General features: G+C 52.4%; 1 protein-coding gene across 6 annotated transcripts; it reads right to left on the reverse strand.

Moving 5' to 3' along the window:
• Position 1: 1 nt before the first annotated feature.
• EPHA1 (EPH receptor A1) lies at positions 2–17748 on the reverse strand. 6 transcript variants are annotated; one of them, XM_519451.7, is made up of 18 exons: positions 17590–17748; positions 16477–16544; positions 10222–10503; positions 8552–8954; positions 8159–8314; positions 7502–7846; positions 7222–7349; positions 6821–6971; positions 6462–6558; positions 6205–6263; positions 5282–5407; positions 4216–4401; positions 4018–4079; positions 3705–3911; positions 3091–3240; positions 2564–2757; positions 508–663; positions 2–423 (listed from the first exon to the last, which is right to left on the reverse strand). In XM_519451.7, the coding sequence occupies exons 1-18, from the start codon at positions 17669–17671 to the stop codon at positions 345–347; spliced, it is 2931 nt and encodes a 976-aa protein (XP_519451.3). In that variant the 5' UTR covers positions 17672–17748; the 3' UTR covers positions 2–344. The 6 variants fall into 6 exon arrangements, with proteins under 6 accessions (XP_519451.3, XP_009452689.2, XP_009452687.2 ...); XM_009454414.4 differs by having other exon boundaries at positions 7739–7846; positions 17590–17741; XM_009454412.4 differs by lacking the exon at positions 17590–17748 and adding an exon at positions 16979–17092.
• Between the last annotated feature and the right edge of the window lie 577 nt (positions 17749–18325).

Here is an 18325-nt window from a genome sequence, read left to right on the forward strand (position 1 = left end):
TCTCAGTAGTCAGCTCTTTTGTAGTGCCTACAGCCCTCATGGGTGGGATGGAGGCAGAAAATCAGTTCCTGTTTATTTACAAAAATATATATATGTGTATGTATGTATATATATTAACCCCTCAACTCCCTCCCATGATCATCCTTTTACTTCTACCCCCACCTCCCTTTTAAAACAAAGAGGTTTTCTGGGGTGCAGAGCAGGGTTCTCCTGAAAGTGGGCAGAAGCAGCACCGATAGCCTAGTCTGGCAGGTTGTGGGAAGGGGCGCAGGGAGTGACCATGAGCGACCTTGGCCCCGTCCTTCCTCCTTGCACCCTGATTGGGCATGGGGTGAGAGGAGGGATCAGTCCTTGAATCCCTGAATACTGCAAAGAATGCGCTTCTGGTGCCCGGGCAGTGTGATTCCCATCTGCGTCAGGTCCCTGTGGGCAAGAAAGGGTGGGGGCATGAGTCCGGAGGCTCCACCCCCGCAGCCCTCCCCTGCCCAGACAGCTCCAGCTCCTTACTCAGCGGTCAGCTCCAGCACACACTCCATGGTGTCCAGCCCAGCCGAGTGGAAGTGCAGGATGTAGCGTTTCATGCGTATGGACTCGAGCCACTCAGAGACGGTTCGATACGGGATCCCATCTGAGCCGCTCAGGCTGGGCAGGCGAAGAGTCACCCTGTGGGATATGGGCATGTCAGTCACAGCGGGTACAGGGGCTGATCTGGTTGGCCTTGGCCTCTGAGCATCAGCAGCCAGCACTGAAGTTCGGTGTCTGGGCACAGAGGTCATCTAGACTGTGGATTGACCCCACCATTATCTCTGAGCCCACTTCCTGGCCTGTTTCCTGGTGTGCTCACAACAGTGGACTGGCTGACAGTCCTGCTATGTCGACAGGCCTATAGGAAGGGACTGTCCTGGGAAGCCCCAACAGAAGGGGATCACCAGCCGGTCTCCTGCTGGAGTGGCCGGTTCTGGGCACCTGACTGAGGGCTGGTTAAGACATGGAAGTCTCCTGTCTGAGAGGAAGCTGAAAGTAGGAGAACAGAGGCCTGGCACCTGGGCGTGGTCCTGCCTTTTTCCATAGTGGCTGCTTGAGTTCCGGGAGCAGTCCTTCCTCACCACCTTCGACTTCAGTTGTTATTCTTGCACTCTGACACCCACAATACAATGAGTGTTCCTGTACTAAAGCTCGCCAGAGCCAAAAACCATTAGCAAAGTAAATCTGCTGGGGGAAAAAATATCCAGCATTCCAGAAAGATTAGCACATGCAGTCTCCAGTGTATGAGGGAGTTGTGCTCCAAAAGATAGTTTCAAAAGTTGGAACTTAGAGCATGTTTTCTCCCAGAAACAAGGTTATATATGGTGGTTGGATACAGAGGCCAGTTGGCCAGGCTGGCTACCCAATAAAGCACTTGAAGAACAGCCTTGCCTGCTTCCCCAACCTGAGCGCTCCCCCACCCCCCCATCAGTTCATTCTCTACACTCAGGCCATATTTTTGGTAAAATGCAGCTCTGACCATGTCCCCCCCTCCTGTGGACAGTTTTTAAGAATTGGTTCTCCAGGCCAGGCGAGGTGGCCCACGCCTGTAATCCCAGCATATTGGGAGGCCGAGGTGGGCGGATCATGAGGTCAGGAGTTCGAGACCAGCTTGGCCAACATGGTGAAACCCCGTTTCTACTAAAAATACAAAAATTAGCTGGGCATGGTGGCATGTGCCTGTAATCCCAGCTACTCAGGAGGCTGAGACAGGAGAATCACTTGAACCCTGGAGGTGGAGGCTGCAGTGAGTTGAGATTGCGCTGCGTTACTCCAGCCTGGGCGACAGAGCAAGACTCCGTCTCGGGGTGGAAAAAAAAACAACAACTCTGCACTCATGGTAAAATCCAAACTTCTCAACAGGGCTGGTCCTCTTTGTGTTGACTGGTTGTCTCTCCAGCCTCATGGCTGCTATTCCTAAACACGATGCTGCAGTCATCCTGCACTATCTGCAACCTACCAGCCCTCAGCTCCCCATAGACTAGCCATGTGATCCAGGAGTCTTCCCAAACCCTGCAAGGCTGCTCCTGCCTACCCCACCCCAGTCTGGCTGCCCAAGCTCCCTGGAGCAGGTACCAGGTAATAAGTGCAGCTGTATCTCCAATGTCCAGCAAACAGCTTGCACCAGTAGGTCCTCCAAAACTTCATGAATGGATGACCCTTTCCTTCACATGCAGAAATATTTCTATGGGGAAGGGGATGCATCCCAAGAATGGGCCACAGTACAACACAGTGGGATTGGCAAGGATGGCTCCGGGAGTGTCCTAGGTGAGGCTGCCTGAGAAGGGAAAAGATGGGCCCCCTACCCCCAAGCCCAGGTGAAGTGAGGGAACTGGGGCCCAGCCGTAACTGATTTTCTGCAAATATGCGTAATCTAAAGCTGACCTCTTGGACTCTCCCCAAGGGCACGTCTTGCCTCATACACTGGACTTGGTCCAGAGCTCCCCAGGCCCAGCGCTCAAAGAGGATTGGCTGAATGCCCATTTCCACTCTCCTAGCGCTGCCTCTGGGTTCCCTAGTCCTTCCCCTGCATGGTTACCTGGGGTCAAAGTTGGCAATGGTCCGCAGGGAGTGGGGGTTGGCAAGCAGTTGCTCCAGATGTGCCTGAAGCTTCTGGAAGTGTGGCCGGCGGGCACGGTCATATGCCCAGCAGTTCTTCATGAGCTCATACAGAGGGGCAGGGCAGTCCACAGGAGGGGGCAACCGGTACCCATCCTCAATACTCTTCATAACCTGCACGGCGGGACAGGAGGATGCTCTAGAGTAGCAAGCTAACCTGGAGGCCCATGAGAAACCGACGGTCACACAAGATAATTGCAGTGGAGATCCTAGGCACGATGGGAGGAGGTGGGAGGACCAGGGTGGGAGGATCACAGTGGGAGGATCAGGGTGGGAGGAGTAAAGACAGCAGGGCATGAGGTGAAGGACCAGAGGAGCCAGGAGTACAGAAAAACTGAAGGTCATGAATAAATAAAGATATTTGCAGGAAAAGGCCATGGGAGGACCTTGAGAGGGAATAAGAGGTGTGAACTGGAGACGAGATGAGGAAGAATATTCTGGGCTCACCTCCTGATTGCTCATCTCCCCATAAGGCTTGTCCCCAAAGCTCAGCACCTCCCACATCACAATCCCAAAGCTCCACACATCGCTGGCTGTGGTGAAGATCCGATGGGCAATGGCTTCAGGGGCTGTCCAACGGATAGGGATCTTTCCTCCCTAAGAAGGCACATGGGTCAGGGACGGAAAGTTATGGTGTCCACCTGAGCACGAGTCTTTGTGCTTCTTTTATTGTATTTTTGTTTTATTTTTTTTGAGACAGAGTCTCGCTCTGTTGCTAGGCTGCAGTGCAGTGGCGCAATCTCGGCTCACTGCAACCTCCACCTCCCAGGTTCAAGCGATTCTCCTGCCTCAGCCTCCTGAGTAGCTGGGACTATAGGCGCCTGCCACCGCGCCCAGCTAATTTTTTGTATTTTTAGTAGAGACGGGGTTTCACCATGTTTGCCAGGCTGGTCTCGATCTCCTGACCTCGTGATCCACCTGCCTCGGCCTCCCAAAGTGCTGGGATTACAGGTGTGAGCCACCGTGCCTGGCCAAGTCTTTGTGCCTATATACACGTGACTGTATGAATGGCATGTTATGGGGCAATGTGAATGTGCACTGGGTTTGTACCAGCCTCTAACCTGGGTTTCGTATGTGCCATCAAAGTCATCCAGGAGGCGAGTCAGGCCAAAGTCAGACACCTTGCAGCACAGGTTTTGATTCACCAAGATGTTTCTGGCAGCCAGGTCCCGGTGGACATAATTGTGATTACTGAGGTAGTTCATGCCAGATGCTATGCCCTGCAGCATGGCCACTAGCTGCCCAGGGACCAGCTGGTCCTCCCGCTCCTGCAGCAGGGTGAGTGGGTGAGTCAGGGGATGGGCCAGGTCTCCTCCCAGTGCCCAGGGTACCATGGTGCATCCCCCTCCCCAGCTAGTCCTCTGCCCTCCTCACCCTCAGGAAGGCATCCAGGGCTCCATTCTCCATAAATTCTGTGATGATCATGATCGGCTTTCCTGAGACACAGACACACATATCACACTCAGAACCGGGCTTCCTGCCCTTGGCCACACATCCTCCCTACACTTCCAGTGGTTTCACCCCTCTTTCCTGCATTCCCTGCCCCCAGCTGAGGGAGACCACTCATCGTACGCTTTGTGACGACGCCTTCCAGATGCAGAATATGCGGGTGGCTAAACTGGCCCATGATAGTTGCCTCTCGAAGGAAGTTCCACCACTGGCCACCTGGGGATGTGTCTTTTAAGGTCTTAATGGCCACAGTCTTGCAGTCCTGGCTGGGGAGCCTCAGGGTCCCTCGATACACTTCCCCAAACTCTCCTGGGTAGAAAGAAAACAGGCTGTGGCCCGATGCACTGCAGGGCTCCTCCAGGGGACAGGCAGCAACCCCTCCAGTCCTCTGGCCCTTTTCTTTTCTGGAGAATCAGAAGCGTGGAGTGCCCTTCCTGGGACAGGGCGTGGGCTGTCCTTCCTGGGGAAGGTCAGAGTCTGGAGCTGGAGTGCAATGCCGTGACCTATTCACCACTGTCTCCCAGTGTTTGCACAGTTCTTGGCTCACAATAGGCGCTCGGCAACCGCAGGGTGAATGAACCCTGTGGAGCGGGACTGGGCCGTGCTCATGAAGAGCAAGCTAGTGCGGCGCTAGTACCCAAGTGGCAGGGACGCTGGCTATGGCCGCCTCTCTTCTGTGAGCTCCTCTGGTCCCAGCTTGCCTGGCTCAGCTGCACAATTGGCAAGGACACCACCAAGCTTTGTTCTCCACTGAGATCCATTTCCTCTGGTGACCCAAGGGAACAGGGCAGCCCAAGGACACTGGGCCTCTGATGGGGTGGAATGCCAGGCTAGGGAGGGAATGAGTCCTACATTTGGGCATCATCACAGAACATCCGGACCCTCAGCACAGCAGCACCTCTGTGGATGAAAACAGTGTATTTAATGCCCTTTATCAGAAACTCCAAAACCACAGAAGCAAGTGTGTAGGAGACAGGGGTTGCTCCAGGGCACCTGATGAGGGGTTTTTAACAAGAACACAATGGTTCAAAGAGGATACAGAGCAGAGCAGAGTGAGTACCTCTGGAAACTCTTGGACCAGAGAAGCCAGCTGGGCTGCCCAGGGAAGCGCTGGAAGGAAGGGGCCTGCTGGTGGCTCTGTGCTGCCCCACACGGCGGGGGGCCTGCTGCGGTGCACAGCAGGACTCACCTTCTCCTATGACAGTGTCCACCATCAGCCACGCTGGATCAAGCTCCCGGGTAAAGTCCAAGGCTCCCTGTGCAGGGTCCTCGTATGCCTGGAGGTCCACATAGGGCTTCAGCCACAGCTTGTCCTCTATGGGCAGAACGTGAGGTTGGGGAGTACCAACATCCGGGCTCAGGAGTATGGGGGTCAGGAGAAGGGCCAGCAGCGGACCACACACTTCTCCACACCTCCCTGTTTCCCAAGGTGACTCCTGTTTGGGCTGAGGTGGGAGAAAGTCTCCAATTAGCAACTAGGCCTTTCTTCTCCCTGTCTATGCTCCAAGCTCCGCTGTCTTCACTCCACAAGGTCCAGGGCGGTGGCCAGGATCCACACCCGCAGAGCATATTTGCTGCCTGAGTTGCCCAATCTTCTCAGCGGCCAGTCCCCACACTGCTCTGGTCAGTCACACCTCGTTCACATTCCCAGACAGAGCCGCGCATGGCTCCCACCCCGGTTGCCCGGATGGACCCCTCACTCTCCCCTTTGTGGGTCACCTAATGAGGTGACAAGCAAGAAGCTCATAAGCCTCGGAGGACGTCAATCCTCCTCCCGCCTGGCCTTGGCCCACAGGCCTGGCCTCCAGGATGGGGAGGGCTGTCCAGAGCCCAAGGTGACAAGACAGCGGCACCAGCAGTGAACGGACACTAACAGATAATTGCATCAGAGCCACTGGGGGGCTACCAGTACATAGTTAATTAACCAAAGTTAATTAGGTAGCAAAACACAAGAGCCCTGGGGACAACAAACCCCACATGTGCCCCCAGAGTTGGCCTAGCAAATGTGTCCCTTGATCCCTTCCCAGTGGCATCTCCCAACACACACACACACACATGCACACACAGGTGTGCACACGCACGTGGGGACACATGCAGGTGCACCCGACTCACCTCGATCCACATCGGTGGCGCGGTCACGCTGCCTCTGCTGCCTCTGCCGCTGGGCTCTCCTGCGGGGGTTGGGGACCAGCTCCTTCAGGGCCCCAGGACCACCTCAGGGGTCCGAGGGACTCTGGCTGAATCTTCCCCAGAAACGGGCTGGGAGTGCAGGATGGGTTTTGGTACTAGGGGATGGGAGGGTCGTTGGGGCTGCAGTCAGGGGCTTCTGACCCAGGGCTGGTGGTTGGGGAGGGGGCAGGAGCTGGCACCTGGACCGGAAAACGAGAATCCCAAGCAGCAAGGCTGCACCAAGCAGCAGCCCAAAGATGACGGCTACGATCTCTCCTCCAGTCAGGCCCCTGGACACTGTAGGCACAAAGGGATGAGGAAGTGTTGGGACTCACAGTCCGTAGGAATGAGGGGGGTTAAAGGGCAGGGCCCTGGGTACACCTAGGGTCAGACCTTTCAGTGTGCATCAGGTCGGTGTCCGTCCCCTACCCCCAGAAGAAGGGAGTGTGTGTGCATGTGTGTAGAGGAAGAGGAAGGGTCGCTACGTGGAACAGGAGCTGAGTTGCCTCAGTGAGGCAACAGGTGTATGTGTGTTGGGGCAGAGCACAAGATACCCCACCTGGTGGGCTGGTCCGAAACTCATGATCAGGGGAGAAAGGGCCAGGACCCAGTGGGGTCAGCATTCGGACTCTGACGATGTATGTGGTGTCAGGCTGCAGCTCTGTCAGCAAGACCCTGGGTTCTAGAACCATCTGGTACCGTTCTTCATCCTGTGGGTTGGAGTTGCATTAAGTGGGCAGTGCTGAGCCAGACCCGGGTGGATGTGATGGACAGCATCAGAGCACATGGGGAGGGGCTGGAGAGCAGAATGGTTAGGACAGGGTTCTTCATAGACTTTTGTCCTGAGAAAGCCACACAGTGGACTTCGGGTGGATTCCTCCCAACCCACACCCCAGGCTAGGAATGTTGGGGTGTGCCCGGGCATGGACACTGAAGACCATCTCTCAGTAGCATCCTGACCTGGTTCAGCACGTGCAGCTCATAGGTCAGGTTCGCCCCAGGGCTTCGGGGCCGGGACCCCGCCCAGGTCAGCTCTAGTTGCCTCGGTTCTTTCTTCACCAGTCTCAGAGACAGGCCTGACAGTGACTCTGGGGGTCCAGAGGGATAAGGTTGGATATGTAAGGAAAAAGGAAATAACCTTAGTAACTTTTCTATGGCTTCCTGCCCATCAGTTTGTCCTGTGGTCTTAAGCCCTTCTGTCTCCACCAGGTCCCTGTCCCAGCCCCTCTCAGCCTCTCACCTGCATGCCCCATGCTGATGCTGACTGAGGTGCTGGCATGGCCAGAGCTGCCCAGCCCTGACACTCCATTTTGGGCTTCCACATTAAAGGTGTAGTTGGCATAAGGTTCAAGGCCATTGACATGCACTGCAGGTGTGGTGAGCCCCCGGGCCCCCGGCAAGAAGTGCACGCCCACCCCACAGGGCTGGCAGGGCCCCCCGTCCTGTGCTGTGCCCTGACACTGGGAACACCTCACACTGTATCTGACATCCTGGCGTCCCCCCGTATCTGCTGGAGGTTCCCAATGCAGGGAGAGCTGAGTCCCTGAGGCAGAGAAGCTCAGGTTTCGGGGGGCCGAGGGGGGACCTGTGGGAGAAGAGGAGCCATCAGTAGAAGCCAACCTCACTGTCACCCAAGCTGCTGATCCCCGGCCTCCACCACCACCCAATTCTCGATGTCCTCTGAAGTCCTCTTGGGGAGATTTGATTTCTACTGGGTTTGACTACATCTCTGCATTCTTCTAGGGAGAGCAGGGTGCCAGGGCAGGGGCTAAAAGTGCCTGACACCCTGGACCATCTCCAATATCTGACAAGCTCTGGAAAAATCCAACCCTGACAAAGTCTCAGCAAAGATCCAGCCCCTCCCTCCAGATGGCCACGCCCCACCCCCTGGACTCACCTGTGCATGCCACCTGGGGGCCCTCCCCGGGAGCTCTGTAATGGCCGCTCTCACAGGTACAGATGGTGGCCCCCTCAGACTCAGCAGTGCTCTGCTGGGGGCACGTGAGACAATGGGGTGTGTCCATGTCCATCCGGTAGGAGCCGCTAGGGCAGGCTAGAGAGAGAAGGCAGCAGAACAGTGGTTCTGTAAATGTTTTTACAGGCAGAACCACCACCACCCCTTCCTGCCCCAATCCCTTCTACTGGAAACATCTCTGCATGTGTGTGTCCACTGCTCTGGGACACTCAGGTTAAAAACCCACTGAGGCGGAGCACTGGCCTCCTTCTCTGCCGGGGTACTCCTGCAATCCTCCCGAGTGGTTCCTCAGGTTCTCACCGCCTCCGTTCTTACCAACACATCCCTCGCCACTGCCACCTTCCTCATAGCCAGGCTCACAGTGGCACCGTCCTACAGGCACCAGCCACTCGCCATCAGGGCTGCAGTGCATGCGGGGTGCACCTGAGGGCCTGGGGCTGGCCCGTGCGTGGGGCAAGCAGGTCCCCGCCACTTCCACCAACCCAGCGGGGCCAGGCAGAGTGTCTGGGAATTGGGCCAAGCCATTCAGGGTCTCAGGACAGCGCTGGTAGAAGACCCGGACAGACACCAGGGCCACACAGGCTCCTGGGTTGTGGAAAGCGAGGTAGAGGCCACGGCGGGTCAGGCGGCCCAGAGAGCAGCGCTCCACATTCAGCTTCATGGAGCCAGATGCAAGGTCTCGAATGGTGAAGCTCTGGTCTGCAGCCACCGTGGTTACCTGGGTAGAGGGTGGGGAAGAAAGGGGAGCAATGGCAAAGTCCTGCTTCTTTCCCACATAACAGAAACAATCGTTTGCTTAATACTTTCCACAACCATGAACAATGAGCCTTGTATGTGTGAGGTGCCAGGCTAAGCATTTTATGTGCATTATGCTATTTAGCTCATGCAATCCTCTTATGAGGTAGGATGGCTTATTGTCTCTATTTAATAGATGAGGAAACCAAGGCTAATAGAAGTTAAAGACCTTGTATAAGATCACACAGCTACCACATCATGGGGCTAGGGCTGGAATCCAGGCATTGGGACTCTACAGTCCATAACATTTCTGCTATTCAGAGGCATTCCCAAACTCAGTGCCAATAACATGATGAGTTATAGAGCATATCATTATCAATTTATTACTAGTAACACATTTTACATTTTCTCTTTGGAAAGAAACAAGAGCATATCCTATCATAAAATGCTCCTTACTCTTCTGCATCCCAGGATGTTTTTTTGAGTAGGAAAGAAAGGGATGTGCTGGAGAGTACTAGCCTGCAGGGAATTGTCTTGCTACATGACTCCAGTGATACTATGGGAGTGGGTGGCTTATGAACATCGTGGGTATCGATAGGAAAAGTCTAAATAACTCTGTGCTACACTTCCCTCCTCCCCATGGTATCCTGTGATCTCAGTGGATGCTTATAAAAGCCTATAAAATAGATATAGCTGGCCCTATTATTGTCACTATTTTATGACTCTCCAACAAAAGCTGGAGAGGTTAAATGACACCCCCAAAGTCACGGCACAGCAGAAAAGATACTCAAATCCAGCCCTTCTGATTTCCAATGCCACATTGTTCTTTTTTTCTTTAGAGACAGGATCTTGCTCTGTTGCCCAGGCTGGTATGCAGTGGCACAATCATAGATCACTGCAGCCTCAAACTCCTGGGCTCAAGTGATCCTCCTGCCTCAGCCTCCTGAGTCGCTGGGACTACAGGTATGGGCCACCATGCCCAGGTGATTTTTAATTTTTTGCAGAGATGAAGTTTTGCTATGTTGCCCAGGCTGGTCTCAAGCTCCTGGCCTCAAGTGATCTTCCCACATCGGTTTCCCAAAGCACTGGAATTACAGGCACAAGCCACCATGCCCAGCCTTCAAGTGCCAAATTCTTTTCATGATTCTACCTCTGCACCCTCTTCCTGTCTCTGCAACCTTCTCTGGCACCCAATAAGGAGCCACCAGGGATCTGCACCAGGACCCAGATGGCATGGAGGGAAGCAGCACCTTCTGGAACAAGGGCCGTCGGAGCTGAATGCCCACATCCTGGTCACTCTCCATGTACAGAAGGTTGAAGGTCTCCTTGCAGCCCAGAGGCCCGGCTCCCCCAGGGAAACTCTTGCAGTCCCGCACGGTGAACTGCAGCTCCACGTGGACACGGGAAGCCTCCTCCCCGCGGTAGATCCAATTGGAGCGAAGCCAGTGGTCAGTGTCTCTGCGTCCTTGCATTGGGCAGTCCTGGTACATGTACAGGGGTGTCCCATTCAGTATCTGTTGCTGTTCACTCCACTGCAAGGAGGGAATCAGAGTCAGGGACGAGATCATCACCTGCTCCCCAAACCCTTGGTTTTTAGAGCTGATGGAGAAGCAGCTGTGTCAGAGCCCCTCAGGTTTGTGCTACTTGTCCTGCCTCTCCCCACCCCTCAGCTCCAGGACAGTAGACTGAGTGTTTAGGGTTGGGGATTTATTTGGATATAAGATGGGCAAGACAATAGTCCCTTAACATCCCTAGTTGATCCTGGTCCCTTCAGTTAGTCTAGTCCACTTATTTCATCAGCAGAACAGTCAGGTACCCCCAAGGCAAAGCTCATTTACAAAACCCTTCTGTTTCTTCAAGAGGATATTGGTGAATTTTTTGTTTTTCAGAGACAGGGTCTCGTTCTGTCTGCAGCGCAGTGGTATAATCAAAGCTCACTATAGCCTCAAACTCCTGGGCTCAGTCTCTGAAGTAGCTGGGACTACAGGTGCCTGCCAACACACTGGGCTATTTTTTCTTTTTTGGTAGAGATGAGTTCTTGCTATGCTGTCCAGGCTGATATCAAACACCTGGACTCAGATGATCCTCCTGCTTGGCCTCCCAAAGCCTGTGAGCCACCACACCCAGCCCAAGATTTATTTTTAATTATTAAAACCCTTTAGATTTGAAGGGTAAGAACAAGCACAGAACTGTATAGGGGATTCTCATCCTCTCCAATATTTCAATTATAGCCATCATCGAAATCAACAATTGACAGATTTGGCTGGACTTCTTGATACTATCTAGTCTACTCCCCTTAACTTTTTGTTTGTTTGTTTGAGGCAAAGGTCTCACTCTGTCACCCAGGCTGGAGCTGGAGTGCAGTGGCACAATCTTGGCTCACTATAACCTCCGCCACCTAGGTTCAAGCGATTCTCCCACTTCAGCCTCCTGAGTAGTTGGGATTACAGGCATGCACCACCATGCCCGGCTAATATTTGTATTTTTAGTAGAGACAAGGTTTTGCCACGTTGGCCAGGCTGTTAGCTTCTTTTATCTGAAAAGAACTTTTAAACTTAGTAATATTAATGGCTAGCACTAACATAGTGCTTACCGTGGCCCAGTCACCGGTTTAAGCACTTTCCACGAGGAAACTGAGGCACAGGGAGGTCGAGTGACTTGCCAAGGTACTCAGCTATGAGAGGCAGAGCTGGGAAATGAGCCAGACACTCCAGGTTCCAGAATTCATGCTTTTAATCATTATACCTCTGTGTGCTTATTGTGAAAAGTCAAAAAGTAAAGACTTACACAGAATAAAGTTTAATTCCCTCACCCTCATCCTTCCACTCTCATTCTCAGAGGCAGCCACTCTCAGCAACTGTTAGCAAAACTTTCCAGACCATTTTTCAATGCCTCCAGAGAATTGCTTGAATGTTTCTGAGTTTTGCTTTCAACACGGGATCATACAAGTGTTATTTTGTAACCTACTTTCTGTTTTCACAAATAATAAGTATTTGAGGGCCGGGAGTGGTGGCTCACGCCTGTAATCCTAGCACTTTGGGAGGCCCAGGAAGGCAGATTCCCTGAGGTCAGGAGTTCGAGACAAGGCAAAACCTCCCATCTCTACTAAAAATACAAAAAAATTAGCTGGGTGTGGTGGCATATGCCTGTAATCCCGGCTACTTGGGAGGCTGAGGCAGGAGAATGGCTTGAACCCAGGAGGTGGAGGTTGCAGTGAGCCAAGATCTCGCCACTGCACTCCAGCATGGGTGACAAAGCAAGATTCCCTCTCAAAAAAGTATTTGAAAGATAGCCACAAAAGTGTATATAGAGCTTTCTTACTTTTTTTTTTAAGCAATCCATAAGTAATACTCCATTGTAGAGAAGGCCATAATTTATTTAGTCCCATTCACCTATTGTTGGACATTTAGACAGCTTCTAGCTTTTTTTTCTTTTTAAAGAAATCATGTACAGATTGATGTAAGATTTCCATGGAACTGCCATATCAAAGGGTAGACATACTACAGGTTTTATAAGATACTGTCAAATTGTCTTCCAAAAAAGATTTATCAATTTACACTTCCACCAGCAACACAAGAGGGCTCATTTTCTCAAAACTTCATCAACACAGAATACTAATAACCTTTTTGCCTTTTGCCAATCCTAGGGTCAAAACACAGCTTCTTAGCATTTTAATTTGCATTTCTTAGAGGAGGAAGTTGTATATTTCTCTTTTGTTCATTGACTATTTGTATGTTTATGCAATTATCTGTCTATAACCTTTGCATGACATTCTATTATCTTTTGATTACTCAGTTGGATGAGTTTCTTTTTTAAACTTATTATAGACACGAATCATTTCCTTCAAATGTATGTTTCAAATATTTTCTCCCTGTCTGCCATACCACTTAGCTTTGCTAATGATGTTTTGATGTGGACTTACATTGTAAATTTCTTACATAATAACATCTACAGTATTTCCCTTCATGATTTCTGGGTTGTATATTTGGCTTGGGAAGTTTTCCTATCTCAAGATTATAATGATCTATATTTTCTCCTAAAATTTGTGTAGGTTGGCTTTTAGGTTTAGATTTTAGTTTTCTTAGAATGAATTTTGTGTATAATGGAGAGACATATCTTTTTTTTTTTTTTTTTTTTAATGAGACAGAGTCTTGCTCTATTGCCCAGGCTAGAGTGCAGTGGTGCGATCTTGGCTCACTGCAAGCTCTGCCTCCAGGGTTCACGCCATTCTCCTGCCTCAGCCTCCCAAGTAGCTGGGACTACAGGCGCTCGCCACCATGCCTGGCTAATTTTTTTGTATTTTTAGTAGAGATGGGGTTTCACTGTGTTAGCCAGGATGGTCTCGATCTCCTGACCTCATGATCCGCCCGCCTCGGCCTCCCAAAGTACTGGGATTACAGGCGTGAGCCACCGCACGTGGCTATGGAGAGATATATCTTTATATATTTATTTAAAAATTATGAATATCTAACCGTCAGTTTATTGACTAGTTGTTACTTTCCATATTGATTTGCAATTCCGATGCTATCACATACTAAAATCTCATATATGTAGGCTCGTTTTTGGACTTTCTATCCTGTCCCATTAACCTGAGTGATCTTGTGCAAGACATATGTTTTAGTTATAGCTGATGGTTCTGATATCTGCTTGTCAGACAAGTCTCCCATTTCATTCTTCAAAAACTCTTCTCAACCATTCTTATTTCCTCCGTCAGATGAATTTTCAAAAGCTCTCAAATTCTATAAAGTATTCTATTGATATTTTTGTTGCAACCCCATAATTTAATGCAGAATAGATTGAGGCCCTTAGAAAGTTCACTTTCCTGAGGTTTTTACTCCATTATAATGCAGGGGCCCTCATCCCTACCCTCAGCTCTGGGAAAAGGCAAAAAAAATCATTAATCAAAAATTTGGGGTGAGGTGGGGCAGAAATAGAAGCTGCTATGAGGCACATATTTCTGCATTATGTTAGGGAGTTCAAAGATTGGGCAAGGGGTGTCTAAAAGGCAAGGAAGCTGGAACGAAAAAGGCACCAAGTCTGCTCCTAAGGAAGGCTGTGCTGGGGAAGCCCAAGTGGAAGGCACTGGCGGGGGTCAGGTGGGCAGGGTGGTGAGTGGCTAATGTGCAGCTCATTAGCCAGATTGCTGTGGCTGAAGCTGGAGCCAGGAGAAGCAGATGTTCCCAGCTGTGACTTCCCTCTCCCAGTTCCAGCAGTGACAGATGGGCGAGAGCCAGCTGTCCAGGATCAGCAGTAAGGATCCTTTTGCTTATCACTCAGGCGCTGCTGGCTGCCACACGGGTGCATTCTGGACCTGAATGCCTGCGTGTGCATGTGTGTGCATGTGTGTGTGTGTGTGTTTTGAAAAGATGGGGAGAAGGAGGGGGACAAGGTAGATAGTGGGAGTGTATGACTGCTGGCTGTCTCCTTGCCCTCCTAGCATGCAGGACTGTTTTGCCTGTGCTGAGAAAGTGGCCTTGCTGCCATTCCAGTCAAATTAGGGAAGAGTTATTTGGGTGGAGGTGTCAAGGGCCCAAGGAAGGCCCATGGGAGCCAGAAGACTGACCTGCAGCTATCACTGTGGGTGATTAGCTGATTTATGAGATAAGTCACCTGTTAGGGCTGGATCTTCCAAACGGCCCCTCCTGGAGGATCCACTATGGTTTAGTCTATTAGCTCTAATTACAGGCTACTCTGTAGGAGAACAGAGAACGGAGCCAGGACTGTAGGACCCAGAGGGAAAGAAAGCAAGTAACCCTGACCCCAGAAACAGGGACTGGATTGAAGTCTCAAGTACTGGGGTAAGGAAGGAAACCCTGAGAGAAGGGGTTCCAGAGCCAGAGTTGTAGATGCTCCAGTAACTTAGGCAGCCCCCTAAGTGGTTCTGTGACCAGCTGTGCTGCTGGCAGAAAGGGTGCTGTGAATTGTAAAATATATATTTGGTCTTTGTCCACATTTCCTGGCAAACAACCCCTAAAGCCCTCAAAATCCCTGAAGTGACAAATGTCTTTTTATATGCTAATGAGCTGACTGCCAGGGATGGGAACTAGACTGGGGTGGGGGAGGCCTGGGTGGCAGAAGGCAACCTTGTGATTGGAGTTGGGACTTTCGGCCCCACCCCCAACTTCCAGGGAAGGTAGAGAGGTTGAAGGTTGAGCTGATAACCAGTGGCCAATGATCTAATCAATCACGCCTATGTAATGAAGTCTCCATAAAAGCCCAGAAGGACGGGGTTGGGAGGGCTTCTGGATGGCCATACATGATTAGGTCCCTGCAGGGTGGCTCACCTCCTTCACATATACCTTGCCCCATGCAGCTATTCCATCTGGTGTTCACGGTACCATTTGTAGTATTCGTTATAGTAAGCCAGTAAATGCAAGTCAATGTTTCCCTGAGTTCTGTGAGCCATCCTAGCAAACTAATTGAACCCGAGTAGGAGGGTCAGGTAAACCTGATTACAGCCGATGGAACAGAAGTATAGGTGACAACGTGTTACTTGTGATTGTTGTCTAGAGGGGGGCAGTCTTGTGGGGCTGAGCCCTCAACCTGAGGCTATCTCCAGGTAGATAGTGTAAGAACTGAATAAGATTAGAGGACACTCAGCTACTGTCCACTGAAGAATCTGCCAGAGAGAACTGACTGCAGGCGGGAGGAATCCCTACACGCATTTTGGTGACCACAGGTCACCGAAGTGATTTGTGTTGAGAGTGCAGTAGGAAAAAACTGAGTTTGGTTTTTTGTACATCGTAAGAGCTGCTCTCTGCATTTGAGTCTGAATATGCTCTCTCAGACCCACCTCACAACCTGTTCACTGAGTCTTAGGAACATCCAAGGAAGGAAGGGCACTGGAACAAGCTCTGACACTTTCAAGCAGCTGGAATGCATGGTGTGCACGCAGTCAGCCTGAGGAGGTGTGGAGGATGAGCTAAGGGCTCAGAAACCTTTAGGGGAGCAGCTTTTAACTTCGGAGGAGTCAAAGACCCTTTGAAGAATTTGATGAAAGCTTTGGCTGGTCTCTCTAGAAAAAAAAATGCCCGCTTACATATACAGAATTTAGAGTACACTTTCATGGGGTTTCCCCACCCCCTGAAACCTATCAATGCAACTTCACTGGGATGAATGGATCTCAGATTGAGGATGCTTTTCTGCCTTTTCTATCCCTCCCCAGGCAAAGCACTGGTCTCAGCCTTCAACCATCCCCAGCATGGTGCATTCTCTCCCCGGGTATGTGAGCTCCTCTCCCCCTCACAAGTATCAGCTTGTATTCACAATATTCCCAAGTATTCACTGAAGGAGCCAGGCCATTCAAGCGTTCATCTTGAGGTGAAGTCTGACCCCCCCACCCCTTGTCCCATTGAGGAGGCTCTGACTCAGCCTCCTCTCCCCCTCCCTGAGGAGACACTTCCAGTTTTTCCTGCTCTTTTCTCTGTTCCTCCACCCACCTCTCCACCCCATTTCCCACTGGCCTTCAGGAGTCTTCCAAGATCCTTCCCTCTTCTGACACTTACCCCATCTTTTGGGGGATCCAGCAGCCAGCCCAGCTCTCCCTGTGCCTTGCTTGTGTCCATCAGAGTAACTGAAAGTGGGGAGAAAAGAAGTCTGTCACCTCTCGGGGAGGAGGTGCCCCTGCAGCCCACATTAATCATTCTGGGGCCTCAGCCCCAGGCTGCAACATCCTGTTCCTAAAAGCTGTGACTTCCTGAGGCTTAGGGGAGAAAAAGGGCTCAGGACTGAGGAGTGAAGAGCTCCAGGGATTTCACTCTTCTTTGTGTGTGTGAAGGAAGGCAGGCAGAGTGGGACAAGGGTTGGAGCGCTGGGTCTTTGACCAAAGTCAAAGCAAGAAGAGCAGCCCCACAAGACGCTCAGTTACCCAGGCTGCTGTGGCCTGGGACACCCATCAGCTGCAGGATTGGAACGCGTGGAGGGCAGGAGGAGCTCACCTCTGCTAGCCAGGAGTGGGCAGGGTGGACCGGGGACCTCGGAAGGGGTTTCGTGGGTAGGGAGGCTCACCTCCACTGTCCGAAGCCTGCTTTGGCCTGAGCTGGCCAGTGATCAGAGACGTGAAGTGGGGACGAGGCACAGCTGCCTGCCTGGGAAGTGGTGGGGAGTAGGGCCGGAGAGGGTGTTCCAACTTTCACATGGAATATTCGACTGGGACAACTGGGAACCCCTGTGGCGTCAGTCCTAACCCTTCTCCCGGAGGCAGCTCCCTCTGTCCCTGGCCTAGGTTGGCAGGAGGCGACTCCCCACCTTCAACTTCCAAGGGCTCAGATCTCTGGGGTGGGCACCTGAAGCTGGGACTGTCTGGGAATGCAGGCAGGGGTGCGGGTGCAGGTGCTACTTCCTGGCAAGGGTCCGGAATTCCCTCCCCACTCCCAGGCGCAGATTGCTGGCCTGCGGGAGTGGGGGTGACTGACCCGGGAGAGCAGCCGCTTGGGGTTAAAGACCAAAGATGGGCCTGGCCAGTCGATAGCCTGGCGGTCGGGCACAGCGAGAGAGCTGGCGAGGGTCGCGGGGAACATGGCCTCCCGAGGAATGCCGGCTTCTGCAGGGGGGTGCTGGCCGGGCCCCGGGAAGGGGCGGGGCGCGGGGGTTGGGGGCGCGGGGGCGGGGGTCGGTACCTTCCTTGGCGCGCGCCCCCGGGGGCAGCGGGGCGCAGAGCAGCAGCACCAGCCCTAGCCCCAGGGGCCAGCGCCGCTCCATGGCTCCGGGCCGGGACCTGGGACAGTGGCCCGGATGGCAGCGCCAGGTTGCAAGGGACTAGGAGAGCCGGGCGGGCCGGGCGGGGGCGGGGGGCGGGGCCAGCGCCGGGGGCGGAGTCCCGGCCTCACCTGGTTCACCTCCTTAAAGGGACAGTAGGGCAGGAAAGAAACTTGCTAGACTGGTAATCAAATTCAAGAACCGGAGGCGTCTTGACCCGAATGAGACTGCGGGCGCCGCCTAGTAGGTGGGATTAAGAATTGACGAACCTTTTCCCAATTCTAATCCTAAACTCAACCCAATCTTGATCCAGCTTTTAACCTAATTCTACCTCTGACTTGAATTACACTCCTATATTCCTCTTTCTCTCTTTGTGCAGGCCCCAGAGCTGGGTAATAGGGCCGGGGAAGGCAGGGGTAAGAGTCATATCTTCACCCTCTAGCAGGGGAGGCTTAGATGACCACAATGCAAGGTGGGGTACAACCTGCAGTGAAGCATCTGGAGATTAGAAGAGGAAGCAAGCCCAGTCATCGGGGCACATTAGTTGAGTCTTCAGGGAGAGCTGGTGTGACCTGGGTTTTCAGTGGCAGAGATTGGGAAAGGCACCAGCAAGGGCCTGAAGGCAGGGAGCCTCAAGGTGCGCCCAGGGAGTGGTGA

The sequence above is a fragment of the Pan troglodytes genome, chromosome 6, assembly GCF_028858775.2.
Source record: "Pan troglodytes isolate AG18354 chromosome 6, NHGRI_mPanTro3-v2.0_pri, whole genome shotgun sequence".
In the NCBI taxonomy this organism is placed as follows: Eukaryota; Metazoa; Chordata; class Mammalia; order Primates; family Hominidae; genus Pan; species Pan troglodytes.

Bases quoted from the DNA above. Each gene is read 5' to 3' on its own strand.
- EPHA1 (XM_519451.7), bottom strand. From the start codon at position 17,671: ATGGAGCGGCGCTGGCCCCTGGGGCTAGGGCTGGTGCTGCTGCTCTGC. The intron at 16,545-17,589 runs GTACCGACCCCC...CCCCACTTTCAG, and splicing joins GGGGGCGCGCGCCAAGGAAG to TTACTCTGATGGACACAAGC. The intron at 6,559-6,820 runs GTGGGGTATCTT...TTGTGCCTACAG, and splicing joins GTTTCGGACCAGCCCACCAG to TGTCCAGGGGCCTGACTGGA.